The sequence below is a fragment of the Cottoperca gobio genome, chromosome 11 (assembly GCF_900634415.1).
Source record: "Cottoperca gobio chromosome 11, fCotGob3.1, whole genome shotgun sequence".
NCBI classification, from domain to species: domain Eukaryota; kingdom Metazoa; phylum Chordata; class Actinopteri; order Perciformes; family Bovichtidae; genus Cottoperca; species Cottoperca gobio.
This window is the reverse complement of record NC_041365.1, coordinates 17,654,405-17,680,235: the sequence shown is the minus strand read 5'-3', so window position 1 is coordinate 17,680,235 and position 25,831 is coordinate 17,654,405. Positions and strand designations below refer to the sequence as shown.

The following is a 25,831-nucleotide window of genomic DNA, read 5'->3' as shown; positions in this document are numbered from 1 at the left end:
AAACGAAAACATGTTCTATCAGCAAGATAAAAAAATGTAATTCAGAACTTCTGATAAATGTATCCAGCGACGACATTCCACATGTGACTTTCTTAGCAATTCATTCTGAGATACAAATATAGCTACTGTCTTCACCAGAGAGGTCAGAGATCAATGTAAGGAACCTTTTAAAAGGAACATTCAGAAACGTTGTCTGCAGCCTTCATTTCTCTCTCTCTCGCTCTCTCATACACACACACACACACACACACACACACACACACACACACACACACACACACACACACACACACACACACACACACACACACACACAAAATAAACCTTGATGAGAAGAAACTCAAGCTGATCTCTCAGAATAGACAACAAAGTGAAATTCCTGTCACAAGAAAATCTCATCCCAACACACATGGCAGCTATAATACCAACCTTTTGTCCTTTTCCCCTGTATTTTACCTCACGCAGCAAATGTAAATGTCAACTTTGCTGTGATCCGCAAGCCTTCCCCGTCTACAGAGCGGCTCTCTGTGTGATTGCACAGCTAAACCTTTAAGACTGTCAGCACGTGTCTGATGGGACACAACAATATCTTTGTCATCTCCGGCTGCTTAGGGATTGAGAAAAGTGGACACTCTCTCTGCGCTGCATACTAAACTCCCACTGATGAAAGCATGTACGAGTATGAATCAGGCCCCCCAACTCCTACCAGCACAGAAATGCAGCAGAGGGGGGGTGGGGGTGGAATTACAGCTGCATATACAGTATTATGTATCCCACTTTATAGTTGATGTAGTGATGGTAGTGATGCACAGTCACGTTTAATAACAGCATGATTTTTTTCATCCACCAGACACTCCAGAGAGCCAGTAATGTGGCAGGAGAGGAGTAAATATTTGTATGCATGTCATTTTCATTTTCATACATATGCCTAAAATTCCCAAATGTTTTTATTTACATATTTTATATTTTAATATTAAATACACAAATCTATCAAACAGTTAGATGAATTTCTACCAACCGTAACTATGTCTAGGTGTGGTATGTAGAGTAGACAGAACAATGAGAAGAACACTGCTGTGTGTGTGTACTCACTGAGCAGAGACTCGATGACCACTCTGTAGGCGCTGGCGTGTCGGTGAGGCTGCCACTGGCCGCAAAAACTGTTCATCCTCACCTGGTATGCGCTCAGCTTAGTCACCCCCATATACACTGTAGGAGGGAAAGAGAGATTTTACAGCAGTTTTTACAGCATTCACAAAAACACTTAGAAATACAAAAACATATTCTGGAAATCTGAATAGATCCGTCTCACTGACAATATTATTTATATTGCTTCACTAAGGAATAGTAAGGCTAAAACCTTTAACTGCAACTAACGGTTATTTTCATTATCGATTAATCCGCTGATTATTTTCTATATTAATCGTTTGGTCTTTAAAATGACAGAAATGAGTGAAAACATTTCCATCCCAGTCTCTGAAAGTCCCCGGTGATGTCTTTAAATGTGTTGTTTTGTGAGTCCAAAACCCGAAGATATTCACTTTAATATGATATAAAATAGAGAAAAGCAGGAAATCTCCATGTTTGAGAGATTTTTGGCATAAAAGTTGGTGGTTGCAGTTCTAGCTTATAGAATAGTATGTTTGGTGATGTTCATGAACATTGCTCCTAACACATGCCGTACTATTTACACCCTGACTGCCGCCCTAAATGGATCACAGGCACCCTCTTTGACCACATTGGGATATTATGGCTCTGAAACGCTGACAAACATTGTGTTGAGATGTTAAAAAGAACTATCTTTAGGCTTCTTCTGAACTAAAAAAAGGTTGTAAGCATTCTTCTTTAAGTGCTGCTGTAAGAATAAAACTGTATATAACTGCATTGAGCTCACATCTGAAAAACCACACACCATCGTGCTTCCAGATGACTGAAACAAAGTATGGCCAGTTGGCTTCAGGGACACTGACGTGAATGTTCGTAGAGTTATTTACAGAGAGAGAAATATAACTTCACTGTCTTTGCTCCAGAAGGGCAGCTTGTGCACACACACACACACAAACACGCCCAAACAAACCCACACACTCTCTATTTATGCAAATGGTATGTATGCACTTTCATCAACTGACTTTAGTCAGCAGCACTTGTTCTGAAAGAGTGCATGTTTCTGTGAGTTGGAAACTGCCTGGTACATCTCAGTAAATTTTCATTTTCCAGCCAAATATCTTCTCTGCATTATTTTGGACTCCGTACAAATGCATAATGTATAACTGGTGCTGTTTATGTAACAATCTCAGCATGTGACCAGCATTGTGCAAATAGTGAGAGACAAAATATCACAGGCGTGACAGAATACACTATAATTTCATTATGTGACTTTACATTCATTACTTATTTATTACCTCCGCCAAGTAGGTTATGTTTGCAGCAGGATTGCAGAAAACTACCGGCCCCGTTTTGATTAAACTTGGTGGAAGGATGAAGCATGGGCCAAGGAAGAAACCATTACATGTTGGAGCGGATCCAAATCACAGGGCAGATACATTCATTATTTTTCACTTATAGAAGCAGCCTTGGCGAGGTCTGCGAGTGCCCTTCCACGTTCTATTGCTTCACCTTCAGGCTCAACTTGCTCTTGTGTAGTACAATCTGCATTACTGCTGATGTTGCACTAATCTCACACTCCAGCACATCCTAACCCATGAACAAGAGATCAAGATACATCAACTTCTTCATATTGTCAGTATCTCACTCTCAACCCCAAAGGAGCAATTCACCTTTTACCATTAATCATTGACTGGCCTCAGACTCTGCTGGTGCTTCACACAGGCGGGGACGGTCCCTGAGGCTACACTCACACTGCTGGCAAATCTGACAAAGTATGGACTACCCCGCTATGCCTGACGTCACTGTGACAGTATTTTTATTTATTAATTACAGGTCATCTAGCAGATGCTCTTCTCCAGAGCGACTTACAGTGAACTAAGTACAGGGAAAGTCTCCCTGGAGCAGCTCAGGGTTAAGTGCCTTGCTCAGGGGTACAATGGTGGCAACCCTGGTATTGAACTCCCCACCTTCTGGTGTTCTGTTTGGAAGCCAAACCACTAGACCATCACCATCAACGGTTTTCTTGCAGTGACGTTGCAATGACTTCCAAACAAAGTATGTGGCTTGTATATTTTACACACTGACTGATTCCAACAGCTAATGCTGCAATCATCCCAAACATAAAGTCAAAATCTTTAATTACCTAAACTAAACCGGATCTAAAACATTCACATGAATGACCAGAAAGACTTGATTAGGTAGCCTCACGTTTACGTTTTTCCCGGCCACTGTCATACTGCGACATACGGCTCATGGGGGAAGAGTGTTGTGTTGGTTCTCTGTAAATTAAAGAGTTCGGTCTCGACATGACTTTATGAAAAGTGTCTTGAGAAAACTTCTGTTATGATTTATAGACTTGACTTGAATATATTGATGGAAGCTCACTCGCTTGAAGGTTTTCTCTCAGTCAGCAAATGTGCTCTTTGTGATTTTACTGGCTCTACCTGCACCTAAAGTCACTCTTTTCCTCTTATTACCTTAAGATCACAACTTCATTTTCTTATTTTTCAATATTACGCTCGTGTTTTCCTCAACATTCATGTAGTTGCTTTTGACTGTTTCGGGGATGAAATCCAAGAAGAGATGACAAATGATAAACTAATGAGATTAAGCTTGAGTAAAGGTAGATAACACAAGCACCAGTCTCCTTTTTCTCCTCAACAACTGTGATGTTGAGCTGCTGCGTGACATTGAAGCATCAGTCCACTCAGCTCTGCTGGTCCACTGGCTTCATTAACATGCTGCTGGGGCAATATGACACACGCTCCATTCATTCACATCCTGGGATCCCACTGGCCTCATATCGTTATACTCGCTTTTCAACTCCTACCACCTCTCCATCTTTCTTCTTCTTTTCCCCACCTTCTTCAGGTTTGGTGCCCTTCTTTTCTCCTCTTTTTCTTTGCTCAACCCCCCCAAAGCTTGTCCTTCAAATCAACCAAGAAGAGCTTAATTGTCATGCTGGCGAAGGAAACTCTGGCTCATATGCAAAGTGACGTGCCTGCGATCCATTTAGAGCTACATGTTCGGGCATTTAGCTGACACTTGCATTGAGAGCTTTTACCCGGAGAGAAATGCGAGTGGATGTAAGGGTGGAGATTTAGTGTCCTGCTGAAGGACACTTCAAAAGGACACGTGGTTTTTGCCATTCGCTATGGCTGTCATGGAGATCAAACCAGAGACCTTTCAGTTTCAAAAGCAGCTATTTCACCAATAGGCTAGCCCATGGTGAAGTGGTTAATTATCATGCAGGAGAGGGAAATCCAGGCAACTGCTGAAATGATTGTACTTGAGAAGCACTGATTGATCGAACCGGGTCAGACACTCAAAGAGCCTCGGGAAGTGTCCACAACGCCAGTGAGATAACATAAATCTATTGCATGTACAGTTCATTTCAGGGCTGCGATGTAATTAGTTGAAGTTGCCATTAAAAGTGTCTAATGGATATCAAGATATTGATGTTTGCTGGTGTCTGGCTGCTTCCCTGATTAGATGAGAGGACAGAGGAGAGCGATAACGTATATAAATGATCAGCTTTAGAGAAAGCCAACCTAACAATTAAGTTACTGGCAACAACATGATCTGACAGCAGTATTAGTCAGTCTGAATATAGTTCATCGTGATGTGGACAATGTTGCCTTGTATTTTAAAATGTTCACTTGTTTTTCCTTGAAACACAATTCTGTGGACGGACGTTAAAGTTGTGTTCAAGGATCCTACATTTAGATTTGATTCCGTCTTGGAAAAACTGTTGTACTACTAATTTGAATAATAGAGATTCTGTCAATGTAATATTACATTTTATCATTGTGTAATAATACATATAAATTATTATAATTTCTTAAGGAACAACCGCTGAAGGACAGAGGATGGTAAACGTACAGTTTGCGGTGATGCAACTGTAAGTACGCCAATGATGACACAATCTAACCAATAGCATCTTCATGATGAAGCACTATATGTTCTTAATACGAAACAGAGATATAAAGTAGGACTGTGGTAATAACAAGGCAGCAGCTTAAACTCCTCCATTGAAATATTTAATGAGTGGTTCTGGTTACATTGTCGACGGTCACAATATCATTTATAAGACTGTATCCTGTAATTAGTTGGGACTGCTGCTCAGAGCATCAGATGAAGCAATACATGTCTGAAGCGTTTGACTGGCGGTTCTAATTGGTGAAAATGTAAAAGACACTTTGCAGTTACATTAAAAAGTGTCTTAGAGCTGCACCTGTATTAAAATAAGAGCTAAAACCAGCATTCAACAGCTGGGAGACACAAACAGAACAGAGAGAAAGAGTTGATGTGATTCTCGCTGTGATGACTGATGCTATTTGTAGTTTATCTAAATAACATTAAACAATTCAAAGTATTCCAACAGGGATGTAGTTTCATAAGGTTAAATATAACTGTTGAGATAACCCAAAGCTGGGAACTTATTCTGAACATAAGGACTTATTTTACTGATATGCATGTTCTTTAATCTGCCAATACAATAAGGTATTCTGGTCTTCAGATTAGAGTTTGTGTTTTGCAATATTAAAAGACACAATTTATCTTGTGTGTGTGATCTAAAGGAAAATGTGTGGGTTTTAGTGCTGGGCGATATGACTATATATATTGTCAAAATGATATAAACATGTCTATGATATATATTTTCTATATCATTATAGTTAAATTCACTTAAAACTGTTTTGTTCATTGCGCACTAAAGTTATTAAAATGAGGAAATACCCAGGCGTTACCGTGTGGTTATTTCTATTCTTCTGTTTGATTGTGATTTCTTTTGTATATCATTTTGTATTTGAATGTGTTGTGTTATTTATTTATTGAATTACCAGAAACACGCTATAATGTTATATATATATATATATATAGTTATTATTATATTATTATTATACATATCACCCAGTTTTGTGACATTCAGGATGAAAATGGTTTGATAGAATAATTATTGATGATTCACAACAACTGAAATAAGTCGGTCGACTATTTGGAGAAAGCATGGAAGCTGAGAGAAAGAGCAGCACACCAGTGAGGCGCATGTATGTTTAGACTTTTTACTTACAGGTCTTGGCCCTCCCTGAAAGGGCCTCACTGGATCCAGTGGTGTAGGAGGCGATGACCTTGACACTGTACTCTGTCCCACTCAGTAGGTTGACGATCAGCATGGTGTTCACGTCCTCTCCCACGAAGGTCTCCAGAGCGGGTCTGGGAGCTGCTCAGAGGCGGGATAATTGAGGGGACACGTTAAGAAGGAGCAAATGGATATTGAATGGAAGGAGCACAGAGGAGTAGGTTCAGAGACCATCATTCGCTTCAATTCCAGTGAGTGGGAGAGGATGTTAGATAACTAAAGTGCAAAGGTGACACGAGCAAGAGGGAGGCAGCAGCAAATCTGCAGGAAAATGTGTATTTGTTCAGTTGTATCTATGATATTTAATGAGAAGAAGCTTTCTATCAGGTTAGATGAATTAGTATTCAGAAAACATAGAATAACTGAAACCCACAGAGAACTTTCTGTTTTACACAATCCTCCATATGACCGTGTTCAGTGTAACATATACATTGTTGTGATTAATTAACATTGTATCCTCTAGTTGTGTTTAACCTTCGTGCATCACGAGGGACATTTTGGGCTTTTTCATTCTACAATCATTGTGGCTGTGTTAAAGCATATGGTTCACATTTTTGCAAGGGTGTGAGGTTTTTTTCCTTCTTTTTGAATTTTGGAAGTTGAACCTCAGCTCCTATAACACGTCTGACACTAACGCTGCACAAAAAAATAAAAATGCATTAAAATCAATGTTATTGCTATTCATTGACATATCCCAGACTGTGAAAAAACATAAAAATACAAATCCCCCTGGTATTTAGAATAAGGAAAATATCACATTATTATATGTCGTTGTTTACAAACTGGCATTTAAAGGCTTAACATTCTGAAGTTCTGATCTTGTAGGTTAAAAGATTTAACTCAATGAAAGTGTAAAATATCTCAGGTTGTGATGAAAAGTGTTTGAAGCGGTTTAAATGTCTATCTGACAGCAATCAGTGACATGTTTCATTTGATTGGCACAGCTTGTCAGTGTAAATTACCAGACACAGGCTGGTAGACGACCCTGTAGCCCATGGTGGGTGAAGGTGGAACATCCCAGCTGATCCTGAAGCGGTTGTACCATTCCTCTGATACCCGCAGGTTCTTAGGAGCTGAGAGAGGAACTGAGGAACAAAGAACAAACAGATTCTATGTTTGTACTAAAAAACCTTTAAATGAATTTCTGAAATGTTGGCAAAATAAAATATGGATAATTTACGTCATCTACATGTAGGCAAATACAGTGTATACAGCAGGACATGAAAACATTAACATTAATCAAACATTAATCACGCATCTGTGTTTGTTTAAGAAATGAATTTGACCATTTTGATCCACATGTGTACCGTGTACTGTTTTATAAGCCGATATGATGATGATGAACTCCATGTGGAGCAGAAGCAGGGACGGGATAATAAAAGGGGAAATAAGAGATGGACACAGAGATAGGGAAGATTACAGAAAGAGATGCAAATTGATATAAAGACTAGAGCAAGACAAGAGTTAGAGAGAAAAGTGAAGAAGAATGAAATAAAAGAGCGAATGAGAAGAAGGTTTAAGAAAAGGAAATAAGTGCATTAAAGGGAAAATACACAATATTTGCATAATTAAATATAACATTGCTATGAAGCAAATCAAATTGAATGAAACCAAATCTATAAAATTAAATATTTTCCAAAGATGTAATTCTCTGCATGTCAGAATGATTAAAGGAAACGGTCATCACACAGCAGAGAGAGAAAAGTACAGGGAGAAGCTGGAGGGACAGAAACAAAGTTGGCAAGAGGAAGATAATGAGGAAGAGTCAAAGAAGGATAACATTTCATAAGACTTAATAAAAAGGAAAGAGGAAATATCAGTGACAACTGGGACAGAACTTTAGAAAACTGAGCTCATGGCAGGATGGGAGTAATAGTGTATTTTAAAAGGTGTTTTCTTTGAGGAATGTGAGATTGTCAACCCATCTGTGCACTCGCACACAATTGGAAGCTCCCTGCAGCTCGTTGTGTTCCTCCTGAACCGTGATAGATTCAAATCTTCTGAACATCCCTTCTGCTAATGGGAAACGTGAGACTTTTCCAGCTCTCAATCCCCGAGTGCATCTGCTCGCCGTTCTGTTGCACATTTAAAGTGCTAAAAACCTCCATCATTCCTCCCCGAGTATCTATCCCTCTCACCATTTGAGGAACTGAAATCTCCAGATTATACGGGCTCTTCTGCCTCATTTTCTCTCTTCACTGTCTGCGGTCGTTCTCCATTAAAAAGCCAATCATGCTCTTAAGTTCAGCCACAATCCCCCCTCTCAGTATGTGCTGCAGCCTTGTATGTTCAAACCCCCACGTTACACTCGCCTCTTTTGCTGCATTATCTATCGTCACTGATCCTGAGGAAATTACCATCATCTTCTAAAGTCTTTCTGACATTCCTCTCACTCCTCTGCCTGCACCCTTCAGGACCAACAGTAATGAGAAACTGGAGATTTAATGGCCAGACCATTATTGACCAAAGGAACTCTTCCAGAGGCCACAGGACATTTTAGGAACTTGGGCACCAATTCTGCTTTCTGAGTGCACAAAGTTGGTTTTAGTTTTGTTCAAGGGCTGAAGTTCTTGCATCCCGTGTGGTAAGAATTTTCAATTACGGTAGAGTTCAAAGTCCTGCAGCCAAATCATACAGTGTGAACATGTGCCACTGCCATAGCATTAGCATTTCTAACATGGTGAAGTAAAGTCTAGATAGTACATACTATTGTCACAATAGGTTTGGTTTGTATTTTTATTTTTAAAACCTACACACTGAAATAGCCTAAATAGAGACAACATTCAGTGCTTCTGCAACTGGGGACAACCCTCCACACTGAAACTCAAGAAAAATTGAAGCTGCGATTCTCCGATTTCCACAATTTATGTGCTTGGTCCCAAATGATTGTCATTTCTCAATCCTATCATCAAATATTGTCTCTTTGCAATTTATTTCCCCACTTTCCTTGACCTCTGATATCTCCATTCAGTTGTCATCCCTTCCCTTACATACCCAAATCCCATATTATGGATGTTGTGTTATGTAAATCCTGCCAAACCACTTGTACTCTTGGCCATGTTTTCTGTGTTTTAAGTCCTGTTTTCCTTCCATCCTTCCCTTTCCCTCTGCAATGTTTTTTCTCAGCCCATATATCGACCAGAAATCAAAGAATAATGTGACCCTATGGGTTCAAATCCCCCATAGTATTTATCTCAATATATGATTTGGTCACGATCCGATTGAAAGGTGATGAATGATCACCCAGCCCTGCCCTTCACTCAGCTCTCACACATGTAAATCCTTCTCTCTATCAGAATCAAAATCTTTAAATCAAACGATCCAAACATCTTTAGTTTTACACATCATCTGATTGTACATTGTTTCAAATCTCCAGATTAAACCGTCACAGTATCTGCCTCCCCATAATCAACCATTTTCCGGTTCTCGTACCTCCCTCAGTGATCAACTCCTCCTTCCTCATTTCAATGCCCAGTCTGTTCTGTCACATTATCTATTTTTCTCTTTCTTTTACCACTCAAAACGCTGTCCACCTCTCTGTATTCACCCCCACACCTCTCCCATTGATCACCTCATCCCTTGGTGGATCAAACTCTCAGATTATTCTGCCTCCTCTGTCACATTATCTATCTTCAGTTTGAGGCTAAAAACCCAATCATCCTCTCTGCATTCCCTGTCATGTCTCCCTCAGCGTTCACCCCATCCCTCATAGGTTCAAATCCCCACATTACACCAGCTCCCTTTGTCACATCATCTATCTTCACTCTAAAAAAACCCAATCATCCCCCCCTCTGCATTCCCTGTAGGTCCTCCCTGGGCGATCATCTCATCCCTCACTTGCTAACAGGAACCATTCATCATCACCGGGTGTCAAAAGCCCCGTCGGTTAAAAACCGCAGAACGTCGTTAGTGTCTGCTAATGTGTGTAATGCGCTGCACAGGGAGACATGATGGGACAGAGTGCAAAGATGAATGGCTTGAATTTAGCGTTTCCTCCTTGCTGAAAGTCGAGTGTTTGTTCTGTAATGCACTTGGCAGCAGAGAAAATCATTAGCCTCTGCTGGTGCATTCACAGCGATCAGTCACATTTAACAAAAGGGAAAAGAAGGCTTCCGACATATTTCTGTCTTCAGCTCCACAGTAAAGAAAATGGATGCTGAACATTTGAGCTACCAGGACAGGTTGCTCTCTCTTAACTGCCCTGAAATTGTCTTGAGTGTAATGAGCTGCAGAGGCAGAGGGCGGGTTGAGAGAGAAAGAAAGCACCTGAACAAAGTGCGCCTCTCTACTGAGTCCAAATACATTCACCAGTTCATGGAGGTGCTGCCAAAATACATCAAGAATCTTTAGGGGGAAGGTTGTTGCACTATAAAGTATTTTCCTCATAATTATAAAGTATTACAAAAGATATTGATGTGAGGACAGCAGACAGTCTTCACACTTCACGCAGACTGAACACTCACCTGTTTCAACTGCACCTCGGCGAATGAATAAAACTAAATAACTGTACTTTGTATGTTGCACTTGTATTGGTTTGGCTTATTTATAGTTGAATTTGTATTCTATTGTTTCTGTATGTTGCACTTATGTTGTTGCACTTCAAACTGGCTATTTGAAGACAGTGTTCACTTATACGATTGTACCTATTTGAAGCTATTGTACTTACAAGATTCTTGCTGTTCGGAGTTGTATCTCCATGATTGTTTGCACTTTTTGTACGTCGCTTTGGACAAAAGCGTCAGCTAAATGAACTGTAATGTAATGTTGCAGTCAAGTTATAATCTTGTGATAGAGTTGCTTTTATGTGATATTGTCATTACATTCCTGTCATTCTTTTGATTTGTATTTATTCATGATTCACTTTCTTTTGTTTGGCTTAACTTTTTGTGTTTGTGTTGTTATATTGTCTTCTGAGTATCCTGCTTTGGATTTGTCTGTCAAAGCACTGCAAACTCTTAAAGGTGCTAAATAAATGAAGCTCATTCACATTACTGAGTCACTAACATATGTGGCATCTCACTTTACTTATTTAAATGTACTCTTTACAGAAAGTGGTTTTCCCCAAATTAAGCCAAATGACACCATGATGAGGTCTTAAATGAACATGTTGTCCTCTTTGTTTACTCCAGAGGTTTATACTTTCTGATAGAAATCAATCCTTTTCATTCATTTTGACGGCAGGAAGGATAACGCCTCCTCAATCCATCTCCACTCGCCCTCTGGCAACAGCCATACAACATTCTGTTCAGCAAATGAGATGTCTCAAAGAAGATGAAAAGCAATGTTTGTGTTCAGGGTAATGACAGTTTAGTTTGGAAATATTTCTTTCCCTTAAATGTTGCTGTTAGGAGGCGAGCAGAGGTTCGGGTTTCATACACAAACACACCTTCCTCTCTGTGTTTAACCAAACAGACTTTAAAGGTGCATACCCCCTACTGTGTCAGAGTGTGTAGATGCTGAGCTTGTAAGTTAATGAAAGCCGATAATTTATCGCCTACAATTTCATTATGGAAATAGTACATAATAATACAAATCTCCCATATATACCCGATATATATTATGCATCTTTATGAGACTAAAAACAGCAAAAAGAGAGTTTATACTCTTCAGGTGGACGCACAACCTTTTACTAACTAAGTCCAACATATCAACTTCAAAGGTGATGATATGTCAGTGATGTGTTCACAACTTGTTTGCACAGCCCCCCAAGTGACCAACATCAGTTATGACATCATTTAAAACAGCAGAGACTGAAGAAAATGAACTGGATAAATTAAAAGACAAACGATCAGGACAAACTGAACATGAATATAACTTACGCGTTCGTCCCATTCGCACCGCTGTCGGTCCGTCTCCATCAGGGTAAACAGGAGTGATGGACACTTTGTACTCCGTATCCGACAGCAGAGGCTGCAGAACCAGGCTGCTCTGACCTATGGGCACTGTCCTCTGTAAGCACAAACACATTCAGGTTCAAGTTCAAATGAAGTAACAGGTGGAACAGTAGGTAGAACGGGTTGTTCTCTGATCACAGGGTGGGTGGTTCAATCCCCAGATCTTCTGCCCCATGTGTTCTAATGAATGCTACAGCACGTCACCTGACATGCTGTGAGGTGACGTGCTGATGGCAACACTCATAACAGCAGAACAGCCTGACTGTTCTCCACACTCTGGAGGAGAAACACACGCTGATAGCTTTAATAAGAACTGCAAATATATGTTATTTATCCAGGTGTTTTGAAACAGGACTTGCAGTCTTTTGTCTTTTTACAGGACAAAAAAGGACCACTGAAAAGGATCAGGAAGAGATTTGATTTTGCTGGAATTCCTCTTTAATATCTTCTTTAGTAGTACTTCCTTTCGGACTGATTCTTGAATCTAAGATTTCGTAAGTAGCAAAAAGGCGTATTAGCCTTTTAATGGAGGTGAGGCACTGCGAGCTGCTGCAGTGAGGCTTTGAGGTTTCAGGTGCTGCGGAGGTTAATTGTGTCCAGGTTTCCTACTTAGCTGTCTGTGAACTTGGCCTTTTGTTAAAACTGATCTCTAAGTGAGTCATCCGTCCAGTTAAAGCGCCGTTCTCACGCTGGAGAAATGCTACTTCTTTACCCTGCAGGCTTCTTTTCTCTCTTCATCTCTGATTCCAACTCTTTCTTCTTCTGTTCCTTTGCCTCTCACTCCCTGCTTCTCTCTCTACAACTGCTGCTGTTTATCAATTAGAATTACTTTTTGATGTGTATTGATATTTTTACTTTTTTCTCTTCTCACAGCGGAGTGGATGCTTTACTGTTCTATTATAAAGCATATAGTTATACTGTATATTGTGTAGAGCTCAAACTATTAGATGTTTAAAGCTGTAGTACGAGACTTTTACATATAAACGATCGTCCGTTTCATACAATCTCTTGCCCAACAGGTTTACAACAATGCTGATTAAGCCCATCGCCGCCAGGGTGAGCGAGCTGTATTTCACAGTGTACTGGTGTCTGTGGCCACTTTCCCAAGCTGGTGCACGATATCAGCAGCTGGGAGTATGACGGAAAATCCTAAGAAGCATCCAAGAAAAGTTTCAAAAAGAAACTGGGCGTTCAGAGGAGTGAAGTGATTGACGGCAAGGACAAACACTCCTGGGGGCGGGCGAGATATGGCAAGCTCACCTGCCGGCATACGTCTTAAGCATTCGGAGACAAAAGTTCCGCACTCCAGCGTTAATGGCTTAGTTGATTGACAGAAAATGTATCTGTAACTTATGCTTTATATCACTGAAAACTGAATATCTTTGGGTTTTGGACTGTTGGTGAAACAGTTTGAAGGTATCACCTTGGTTTCTTGTATAAATATTCTGCAGATATATATATATATATATATATATATATATATATATATATATATATATATATATATATATATATATACATATATATATATATATATATATATATATATATATATATATATATACAGGAACAATTACATTGAGAAACTGTTTAGAAAATAAAAATTAAATAACTACATGGCAATGTTCTGGCTAATATGGTGAAGTGACAAATGAAGGTACTTAATCACGTTAACGTATGACAGCTCATTTCCCACAACAGCCAAAGCAACTGGAGATATCAAAGGGTGAGATGCCTCAGTAAACACAATAGCGATATTTCTACTGGTAACATATGGTCTCACATTTATTGTACTATCACCCAACCCTGGTTAACAGGGAGTCATTTATCAACTTCAGCTTTCTGTGGTTTTTATCTATAAACTCTGATGTTCAGATGTTTTTTTAGCTGCTCGGTGTTCGTCTTTACCTCCAGATGAACAGTGCTATGGTTGTTTGTTCTGGGTAGGATAAATCCTTTCTGTTAAAGGTTGATTTGCGTGTGTGCATGTAGACAACCTCAGTAGTTTTCATTCCACTGTTCCTCCCTTTATCGCTGTCTGTCTGCCTAGTTAGCATTCTGAGGATGTACAGTCTAGCCCGGCCTCATCCACAAACTCCCAACTTTGCCCCAAAAAATACACTTTCTCAGACATGTCAGTCAGACAAACACTGCAGGCCTTGACAAATCAATTTCAGCCCAGAATGATGAAAAAGGCAGCAAGTCTCTAAAATGTCACTGAGCCACACAGTTGGAAGAAACTACCTTGAGCTACACTCCTTTACTCCACTTTGTAAATGCAAACATGGTTACATAAAGTATTTATAGTATTCAAAAAACCAATCTAGTTTTAACAAAGGCTATGTGCAGGTCTGGAATATTAAGTCTGATCCATATGAGACTTTGCTGGAGCTACAATGCTTGAAGGCAAACTGCATGGGGAACACACGTGATGGGAGTCAATTTCAGGTGACTACTAGTAAGCACTAGGACAAAACTTCTGCTAAACTGCACACAACTTTGGCCCACCAAAAGCCACTCCAAAAAGGGAAACTTAAATCCTAACCAGGTAGTGACCTGTAACAAATTGAAAGAAAAGCCAGGATAAGACCATTTCTACTGCCATGTAATCCATTACAAAGCCCAGGAAGCACTCTGGACCAACAGCTGCAAGGATGAAATTAGAATCTCACCCGTCTTAAGAGCAGAACAGACCCTGCTAACTCAACAGGGGCCCTCAGGACTTCCCAGCTGGACTGTCTAAACATCTAACCAGGTAGCCAAAGTCATAAGTAGTCAGCAAACCATTTAATACCACGAGACCTCTGTTGATACAGGAGACAGACCCTGAGATTAAGACTAGAGTGGTGTAACACCTCACTGTGATGTGCGGAGATGATGAAGACTGTATAAAATAAATGGACGTAGCCTCTGGGTCTGAAAAGTGAAGCCAGTGCCTTAAATCTGCATTCTTTCTAATGGCCAGCAGGTTGCAGAAAGAAGTCAGATTGTATAGAAGTCTATGACAAAATTACCATATTCTCACCCTATATATTACTTCACTAAACATTTTCCTGATGACTTAATGTTCTCAATATCTAGTTCCAAGTCTTCTTCAACACAGCATGATGTTAATTTAGTCAATTATGGTCCTGTTTAAAGTAAAATAGACGATAAATAATGCTTTAAGGCGTCCCTACCTTGTGATTGACAAGTCGGCTATGTCCTTTTTATACACAGTCTATGGGATTATTAGATTGGTGAAACAGCAAGGACCCCGACAAGAGGGAGAATGAAGAGGTCAAGTCATTGAGCAGGAGTGTATAAAGGTTGGCAAGAAAACGTTTTACTTCTTTACAGAAGTTTGGTTTATTTCCAGGGTTGTATAAACATCTGTGACAGAAGGAAAACCTGCAACTTTTTAATCTTCCTGTGACAATGTTTTTACCTCCTGGAACATGTTGTTGCTGAGCAATAATATCCGGAATTCTGTTTACACACAGCCAAATTGCACTTTATGCCCTGCAGCTTTGGTTTATAGGACACTGAATGAAACAGCACAGGGAAATAACAGTGTTTCACTGAGTTCAGCATCACAGCTGCGTGTGGACAGATGGCTGCAGAGTAGAGTCGCCCCACGGTAGTGACAGAGCCATGTGAATAGACATAACCATTAACTTTTATATTTATAAGCATGTAATAATTCTGAATTCAGTGACAGAGTTTAGTGCAAGAAGTAGTGTGCTCTGAAGCTGCAATAATCTTTTTTTGACCATTAGGGGGCAGTAGCACTCCAAGAAAAGATGAGTTATTATCACCTTATAAAGTTGTTCTCCATTACGTTTTACAAATTCTAGCTTTCCACATCCAACACACTTTAAAATAACTCCAGGTGTCAAGAGTATCTGACACCTAATAAAAGAGCCTCATGCACACTTTATTTTCATCATGCTGGGCTAAGTCTGTATTTTATAACCTGAGCTAAATCAATCTGAATATAGGCCCCGACCACAAAATGTACACAAATGTATACGATAAATGCGTCATCAGGAGACGTCAGTCATCAGCCAACAAAAAAGTTGTTTGGCAGTGATGGAAACTGAAATGGAAACACTGAGTTTTTCAGGTAAATGTGATTCAAGTGTCTCACGAAACGATGTGGAGTAGCTGGTCAAAGTGGATAAAAGCAATGAAGAGACAACAAATCACAAACTACTGTGTAAACTTGTCAATAACTACTCTCACTCTCCATACAAAAGACAACGTTTTTGGACTAATTTAAGTTAGGTATTTTTTTAACCATTTTTATCTTAGAAGAACACATGTTTAAACCTTTCTCCGCATTCTTAAATCAGGTAAGAGAAGATGATTCAACCCAGGTAGTGCTTCTGTGCATCCTGGACTGGTTTGGATAAATGTTGCATCCCATTACTGCATCAAAGGTTTTTAAAACCTAAAAGGGTCCAAAGAAGGGAGTACCAACATAGATCTCAATGAGGTACCACATTGTCATTCACTAAAGCTGTCAGGCACTTATGACTCACGAGGGATGACATGTATACTCATACTGTGTTTCTTTCCCAAGAAGGGTCAAAGGTCACGAGGAGGCCAAGAGAAGCCAGGCCTCAGAAGGCTGTGGCGTCTTGTTCAACACGCTTTTTCTGTCTGTTTTTATCATGCTGAACTGTTTCAATCATGTTTGAAAGCACTTTGCATGAAATTGCTGCATAAAATCTGTGATTTAATTACATTTGATATAATTTGGTTACAACTCCTGAGCCAACTTGCTATCCACAATTTTGTACAAGTTATTAACAGTTTAAGACCAAATTCCATCAGTGAAATTGAAGTGGGATAACTGCCATCCAGAAATCAATCGCATGTAAATGAGTTATTTTTCGGAATTCTTTTTAATGGCTGGTGTCCCTCCCTTGGCAGGCACAAACCACAGAGTGAAACTTGCTTGCCAGAAAGGAAGCCAGCCAGATCCCCCCCCCCCCCCCCCAAGCAGATAGACAACTAAATGGTAGCTATTGAGTGCAGCACTTGGTGATTCATGACCTGACCGGATTGCCAAACAGAGCCCACAGCTGTTCGCACTTTGATACGAGATCTCATTTAACAAGCCGCTGGTGCGAGCAGCTGGCGGCTCTTTATTGTCAGGATGAAAAGGCTGATGTGGGACCTGTGGCCAGTGCTGCCCGCAGACACACAGCAGCTACCAGTGTGGTGACAACACAAACTCACAAATACACACCTGTCATCTCTTTCTACAATTTCTTGGAGACATTCGACACTTTTTAACCTGAAATACAGTACTCACCCCACTTCAGAGCAACGTAACAAAAAACAAGGATGCATCTTTTACGTCATACATTCATGATACTGATGAGGTATTGATTACTACATGATAGTTAGGACAAATAAAGAAAAGTCAACCACACAGGCGTGCTAGCTAGCTATTCATGTCTCGTTTGTGGTCTTATAAACAGTAAATTCTTCAAAATGAGTGCTAACGTTAGCTTTATTGTTAACGGGGGGAAAATTGTTAGATAGATCACCTACTAAAATACTGTCTTGAGTCCGCTAATTCATCCAGAATCCCGGTGCTGATATGGCTGGTAAATGTTCAAGCTTACCATTTGTGAATGACTTAACATAACGTTACAAAGCTTGCTTGCTTGCTCACTAATGTTATCGCTGAATCACAAATTACTATCCGAGTGAATATGTTAGCTGGCCAGCTTGCTAAATTACTTCACCAGCTAACGTGATTCATGATACTAACTAGTTTATTATAATAAACTGTGTTGATTTTAGCTAACAATAAATGTAACAGTACAAACAAAGGTGTATAACTAACGATTGCTACTCACGAAGTACATTTCCACTGTACTAAATCTGGATGGTTTTGCATCAATGTTTGTTTAGTATAAAACTATTTTCTTTACTCTCTTTCTCTCCCTGTCGTTGCTCATTAGTGTGAAGACCTGCTATTCTCTCTTTTCATCTCTCTCGCATGAAACTCTTTTGAGGATGTGCCACTGTTTTCATCATTATTCTTCTCTCTCTCTCTCTCTCTGTCTCTCCCTCTGTCTCTCCCTCTGTCTCTGTCTCTGTCTCTCTCTCCCTCCGTCTGTCTGTCTGTCTGTCTCTCTCTCTCTCTCCCTCTGTCTCTCCCTCTGTCTCTCCCTCTGTCTCTCCCTCTCTCTCTCTCTCTCTCTCTCTCTCTCTCTCTCTCTCTCTCTCTCTCTCTCTCTCTCTCTCTCTCTCTCTCTCTCTCTCAATGGAGGACTTTTAATCTGAAGGCCTGCCATCATCTTTATCAATAATCAATCATCCTTCCTTGCAAGATATATTCACAACTCACTTTTCACATTGAACAGGTGCTCTTCTATTAAATAAACTAAACGCTTCTGTTATTTATCTAATTTATGTGCACGTTTCAGTGTGTACTGTCTACTTTGTGCATTCACATTCTCTCCTCCGCTCTGTTGTGCGAAGGGCGGGGCTTCGCTCCCGACACACGCACGTGCGCACACACCTACAATCAGAGACAGAGACAGAGCGGAGGAAAGGAGAGGAGGGAACTAAAAGTAAAACCTCGCCTTGCCTCGCCGTGTGTGTGTATGTGTATACACATATTTATATTATCATCAGTTGCAACTTTATAACAGCTATCTAAATAAAGTTTATAGATGGTTTACAAAGTGTTACACATATCTGGTTTGTGTATGATGTGTTAAAGGTTTACAGATCATTTAGAAATGATTAACAAATACTTAATATAGTATATAAATGTGTGCAACAATAAACTGTTAAAAAACAAACATTATAGCATAGCTAGTAATTAGTAAACATTTTAGTTGTCATTTCATTGTTTTTTCACAGTAAAATAACTATTAACTCAAGGGTAATTAGCTATCAATTTACCATTTATTAATGATATTATGAAAAATATATTTAGCTCTCTAACAATGCCACATTCTTATGCGAGTCCTCTAAAGAATGAATGTATTCTTAGATTTTGAAACACTAGCGTTATGTTGGTGTTATTTAGCCTTTCTGAGCCCGTCGCCAAGATGCTGCGCCGTTGGTCGAGCTAATTTTGAGTGCAACTTAGTCTATCACTTATTCACGCACACTAAGGAGATTGATGGAAACCATATTAGTTATTTTCAAAATGTTATTATTAGTATTATTATTAATAGGCCATTTCGTACCAAAATATGCTATATATCATGATTTATTGGAGTAAACAAGCAATTCAATGCTCAGCTGAAAATCAGCTATTCAGCACCCCCATGTAGCCCAAATGGAATAATCCTGTTTCATAACCACTTTTTCCCTCCACTGCAACACTGTCGAATCAGGCTCCCTAGATGGACTATTCGTGGTCACCCGTAGTCAAAATACAAAATTGTGTACGCTTTTAGAAAATATATATCGTTATGAGATGCAATTAGAACCCGTTGAATCTGTAATTGAGCCGTTGCCTTAAATGACACATATAACACTTATAAAGTCCATCAATGATTTCACAAACAACTCAATAAGAATGGTGCCAGCATGTCTCATCAACTGATTTCATAAACATCCCTGATGACGAAGGATCCATTATCCACATTGTTTGATTTACAGGAGTTCTAATCTGAAACACCAACGCAAAACAAGATAAAGAGAAGTTATGAAATAGGAAAAAATAGGAAATATCACCAATCTTATTAACACTTAAAATCCAAATGTCGTAAGTGAGCGAGTGCAGAACATCCAAATGTCCCCCAGTCTGAAGTTATAAAGCGGATTCTTACAAAACAAAGCAAACACTGTCTCAGTTTCTCTGTCCTACCCTCTCCTCTGCTCGGTCTCCCTTGGCACTGATGTAGCTCAGTCGATAATGTCGAACATTCCTCGTGTCCGCAGCCTGCCAGGCCACCCGCACACTGAATGTGGTTTCCTCATCGATCCTCATGTTCCGCACTCCGTAACGAGGAGCTGGAGGATCAGAGAGAGTATAAATAACACTGCAGGTCAACATCAACTCACTGAAGCACAAACCTGACAGATTGATGTTTTTCATATCAGCGTCTTTTCAATATCAAAACTTTTCCCGTGAAATTTTGTTTGGAAAAACATCCAACAGCCTTCATGATGGATGATGTAACATCCACCTGAAGACGGGGAAACACTTACAAACACTATCAGCTAAACAGCGCAGATGTTTACCATCTGATCTTCTTAATCTTGAACCCTGACTTTCCCTTAGTTGTAAGTAATAAAACGCTTCATAAGAAGTTCTAGAACATTTCTATATTATTAGACAATGTTCCGTGTACAATCTCTCTGCTTGTTCCAGCTCTTCACTGAAACTTCTTTAAACTTATACAGAGTTAAACATTCAAATCCAAAATGTTATGTTTGTATTATTTCACCTAAACAAATGAAAAACAGCTGGAATGAAATATTTACTTGCTGTGGTGGTGGTTGTCGTAGCGACGGTGGTCATTCTTTCAACTGAAAATGAAACACAAATATTTAATTGAACCTGAAGAGTTTAAAAGGATCTTCTGATGTTTGTTTCAATCTGAGAAATACTGTCTTGGATTGGTCAACAGTCATAAGAACAGAAATTATATCATGGCAGGAAAGATTACGGAGTTGGAATTCCAGTTATAGTAACATCATATTTACCGGTGGACTCCACGAGGACGACCTCGTCACTCTCAACCTCGTTCATATAGATTGCAGCGAGGAGGACTTCGTACTCTGTGAGAGGGCTGAGTCCTTTTATCAGGTAGGTGTTAATGTCTCCGTTCACCAGAACCTGAAACAGAGGGATGGATGGTTGTGTTGCACGAGCAGATGCACGTCAGACACAGACCAAAGTCTGACGTACACAGAGAAGGTAAACCCAACTCAATCACTTTACAAAACATTTGAATGTTCAGAGTTAAACCTTTTAACACTTCATAGCAAGACGCATCTGATTTAAATTTGGTTAGATGTTACGTGGTTTGATCAATGCATGAAGACACTGACAGATAGAAAGAGCAACACACAGACAAAAGACAGCAGATAAATGACAGATGAAGAGATGAAGAGTTTTTGGGATTATCATCTCTGAGATAATCCCCATTAGAGCAACAGAGATGACTTTTACCTTTTTATGCTCACCTCTGCTCATTTCATATCTTAATTGAATTGTCTGATTCAAGTTCATCAGGTTCGAGATCAAATGTGTATGTTTTAATCAACAATAAGTAACATACCAAAGACAGAGGCAACGCACTGAATCATGTTTGGATTGCAATACTTGTGAGGACCTTGACTGGTTCGGGTTGACATTCAGACATTAAAAAAAAAATCTAATAATTTTACATCATTGTGATGAAAGAGATGAAAGAGATGAAAGAGATGAAAGAAAGAAGAAAGAAGAAAAACTAAATCATAAGTAACAAAAATAATGAATCATAAATCTGAGGCAATGGTGCTCTACTGGAAAACAGTGGATCGCTCTCTTCAAGTTATTACCCCACGTGAAGGAGTTCAAGTATCTCAGTGAGAGCAAATAACACAGACAAACCACCTGTTCGGTAGTGAGTAGAAGTAGAGGGCTGACATATTTTATTTAGCTGAGTTTAGCCTTGTGGCTCTGAGACCTGGACATGTAACAGGACATTAATGACTGGATAAAATGGCTTTACAACAATTACATCACCTGATGATTTATTTATTTTTACTTTGTTTAATGTAAAGGAACAGCCCGGTCCTGCAAACCTTCAGCAGATGCAATTCTACTAAATATTCCACACACACACACACACACACACACACACACACACACCTCATCACTGTCTCCTCCATCTGTGGGCGTCCAGATGAGTCTGTACAGCACTATATCAGAGGACGGGTGTTGCCATGACACCCTGAAGCTGTCTGTGGAGATGTCACTGCTCTTCAGATCCTGCGGGTCTGGGACGGTCTCTACACACACAAATGCACACTATATAGTAAAAAAAATGACCTGGACTGCTAATGTTGTAACCTGCGATACCTGATTGCTATTTAATTCAATCCTATGAATTTGACATTATTTTGGGGGCATAAAATGTTATATCATAAGATCGCCAATTCAAATAGGCCGGAGGAGAGCTGGATAACGTTAGCTGTTAGCAGCCAATGAGCACACCTTCAGTAATCATGACTATAGAGTGAAGGTGTGTTCATGATGTGTTCAAATGTGTTTTTGGCGAGAAACTTTAACTTTAATGTTTTCGCAGCAATATATAATAGATATCAGAGAGGGAATTATGATCTGTTTAACTTCCTTACAAAAACCAGTATGCAAACAACACTCGGGATTTATTGTTTCATTTGACCGTGTTAGAGAATCGTGCAGTTTCACTGGTATTGGTGTGGACTGCTTTATTTCTGGCATCATGACATCCCTACGTGTAAGACAATTCGCCTGTAAAACATTGATTGTTTTATTTGTTTTCATGTCGGATTCTTTCTTTAATGTCTTCTTCTTATCTGCACTTAAATGACCTTTCTTCTATATGTTTACTGTATATTTCACTCAGAGAATCCAATAAAAAGAGTTAAACAAACAAACCAAAAACGAAAGCCTGAACACTAATGATATTGATATTAGTTCCTACTTGTGGTGAAGCTGTCAGTCACAGCCTCAGCTTCTCCCTCATTGTAGATGGCAAAGACACCAACTGTGTACTCCGTCAGGGAGGTCAGGTTTCTTAGCAACCAGGTTGTCACACGGCCAACATCCACCTGAGACACAAATAACGTGATTATTCATTAGTGATTTCATTTTTTCCATCCAGCCAAGTGGATTTACAAACCTCCTCAGAGCTGTACAACAACAGCACCGTGGTTACTGAGGTTGTTCTGAGCACTGATGTCAGTAACGAGAGCTGAACTACCTGCATGATCCTCTCACCTCATTGGTCTGGACTCCAGTTGGTCTTGACGTACATGATGCGGTAGCCTTTGGCCTTCCTGGAGGCGGAGTCCCACGTGAGCCGTGTGGAGCTGTGGTCCACGTCAGAGAAACGCACGTTCCTCGCTGGGGTCAGCGGTACTGAGAGGTGAGGAGATGAGACAGAACGCAAATGTTAGCACGCATAGTAAACTTCCAAATCCAATCTATGCTGAAGAAATATATATCAATCTCAGTTTTACAGCAGTCTGCTCTGAAGATGTGGAAATCCTGGATGGTGAACTGAACACAGGCCGCTCTGTGTTCAGTTCATACGACAGGAACAACAGAGACAAAGCTTCAGAATAAAAATGGAAAGCACAAAAAGCGTCTTTGAGTTTCTAGAAAAGCGCTATACAAATCTAATATTATTCTTACAAAGGTTTCCTTTTACTTTTTGCTAAATTAAAAATGATGAGTTCTGATACTGATCAACACAACACCATAATGGACTGTAGGGCCTCAGAAATAGGCACTTGGTTTTAAATAAATGTCTGTTACGTCCCTATAGATCGGCGTCCTATGATGTAACGCAATGACCCACCGATAAAAGCATTTACAGTATTACTAACTGGGGCTACATTCTCAGGAAAGCCAACAGTGAGAACAAAACGGATGTTTGGGAATGTAATTTTAACTGCTGATGAAAACAGAAACAAGAATATAAGAACAAAAACACTGGCTGCTGTTATTTAGGAGTCAAAGGTTAATTGAGTTTGGATTTTGTAAGTTATTTATCACACACACACACACACACACACACACACACACACACACACACACACACACACACACACACACACACACACACACACACACACACACAGGTCCACTATTAATTAAAAGAGTGGACAGACCCTCACTACATCACTCCCCCTCCCTCAGGCTCTGCCTCAACGTACTCTCCCCTGAAAGTACTGCAAAGGTCTCAAAAACCCTCTTACCCTCAGTTTCTTTTTTTTGTGTTTAACTTCGGAAACTTTAGAATTTCTGATTCACCTCAATTATACCGGGGGTTAGAATAAAGACAAGAGAGAGAGAGGGAGGGAGACACTGCCTCTGCTTTTACTGTAGGTCGTGTCAAGGTCAGCACAAGACTGAGGAGTATGGGAAATTAAAAAGTTTAGAGATAGGTAAGTCTCCAAAGTTTCCCAAGATTCCGGGCGACTCTGCAGGTTAGTGGAAGGTATTCTGAAAAGCAGAATTCGCCAATATGATTAAAAAGCTATTCCAATGAGCAGTCACACGATAGTGTTTCCACTGTCAGGGATCTGCAGGTCTGCTGATGTCTTCTTCCACTATTCCCCAATCACACCTTTGTAATCATTGGAACTGTTTTAATAACCTGCGTGTCAACTTCCTGTGCAAGAGCCTGAACAATGGTGATGAGGTTGACGCAGCTATACAATGAAGGTTGTTGAGTCGCTCAATCTGCACATTTCTTTGATTGATATGAGATATAAGTTAACAGATAAACACTCCCAAACAAAAACAACTAACATGAACGTGATGTCAGAATGAGTAATGTACTGAAAATGATTTCATCGTTAGTATTACAAATCCATACAGTCTATATTTCATCATATAGTATGCTCTTATGATCTGTTAACTGTCAATCCACAAAGTCCTTTTTTTGTGCAGCTGCAGCCATCATTAAAGCTCATTGTGTGCCAACAATGACAGAAACAACAGTTAAGTATCAGGATGAGATGAGAGGGACTGATGAGAGGCGTTTGAAGGCAGAATGATTATGAACAAACACGCTGAGTGAAAAGCACATTAAACTCAATCTCCCGCATGTCCAGATGCATCAGAGAACAAGAACAGGACAACCGGCTGATGATCAGCGCAGCGCAGAAAACCACAAACAAATAAAATTCATTTAGTTTTCGATAAATGTCCTAATGCTGAATAAACACAATCATGCGCCCTTTCTTCCCTCCAGGCATAATCACTGCAAAAACAGACTGTCAGGCCAATTCATGTGGATATGTTCTTGCTCTTAATGAATAAATGATGAAACACACATAGGGAGAAATAAACATTAATCATAATCAATTTCTGTATGAATGGAGGGAGGCATTAAGCACTGTTTGAGTGCATGTAAGAAATTAAAAGTACTTTGAGAGAGACCTCATCCCCCCAAAAAAACAACCACTGTCTCCCTCTAACAGCTGCCGGCGTCCTTATCTGACCTGCATTCAAAGCCTTACACTCATCATAAAGACAAAAACATGCCCTGACTTAAAGCCGCAGGCCGCAGACCTTAAAGGAAACTTCATAAAACGTTAATTAGTGGGCATGGTGGGGATACGGGGGAGGCTGAGGGGGGAGGCACACTCCACAAGGCTTCAAAACTCTTAAAAATGAAAGTGAGGTGCAAAAAATAGCACAAGGAGGTGAAGCTGGAGGCCGGTGCATGCAGAGATATTGGCATCGCTGGTTGCTCGTTTGGTCTGGGCAGAAAACATGCCGGGACGTGAATTAAACATACTGCAGCTGTCCTGGAAAAAAACACGTAACTCCAAGCAAACACTTTGCAAATGAACCCAAACTGCAGCAGCTGATTGGAACAACCTCGAGCAGAGTGATGATCAGAAATGAGTTGCTGTATTGTTTGGAGTAAAAAGATGCTTCCTCTTCCCTGCTTGTTCATCGAGTTCAATGACACTCCAGATCTTTAGATCTTCACTGTAAGGTTTCTACAAACAAGTG

The 25,831-nt window shown here is 39.9% G+C and overlaps 1 protein-coding gene across 1 annotated transcript in view; it reads right to left on the bottom strand.

The window, feature by feature from the left end:
- Window positions 1-25,831, bottom strand: part of col14a1b (collagen, type XIV, alpha 1b) — a 143,485-nt gene that overhangs the window by 56,864 nt on the left and 60,790 nt on the right. Inside the window, 11 exon segments of the mRNA XM_029442969.1 lie at window positions 1,093-1,209; window positions 6,179-6,328; window positions 7,210-7,332; window positions 12,067-12,196; window positions 19,970-20,115; window positions 20,590-20,634; window positions 20,812-20,944; window positions 21,965-22,104; window positions 22,782-22,908; window positions 23,078-23,095; window positions 23,097-23,218. Of these exon segments, the coding sequence (XP_029298829.1) occupies window positions 1,093-1,209; window positions 6,179-6,328; window positions 7,210-7,332; window positions 12,067-12,196; window positions 19,970-20,115; window positions 20,590-20,634; window positions 20,812-20,944; window positions 21,965-22,104; window positions 22,782-22,908; window positions 23,078-23,095; window positions 23,097-23,218 (1,251 nt within the window).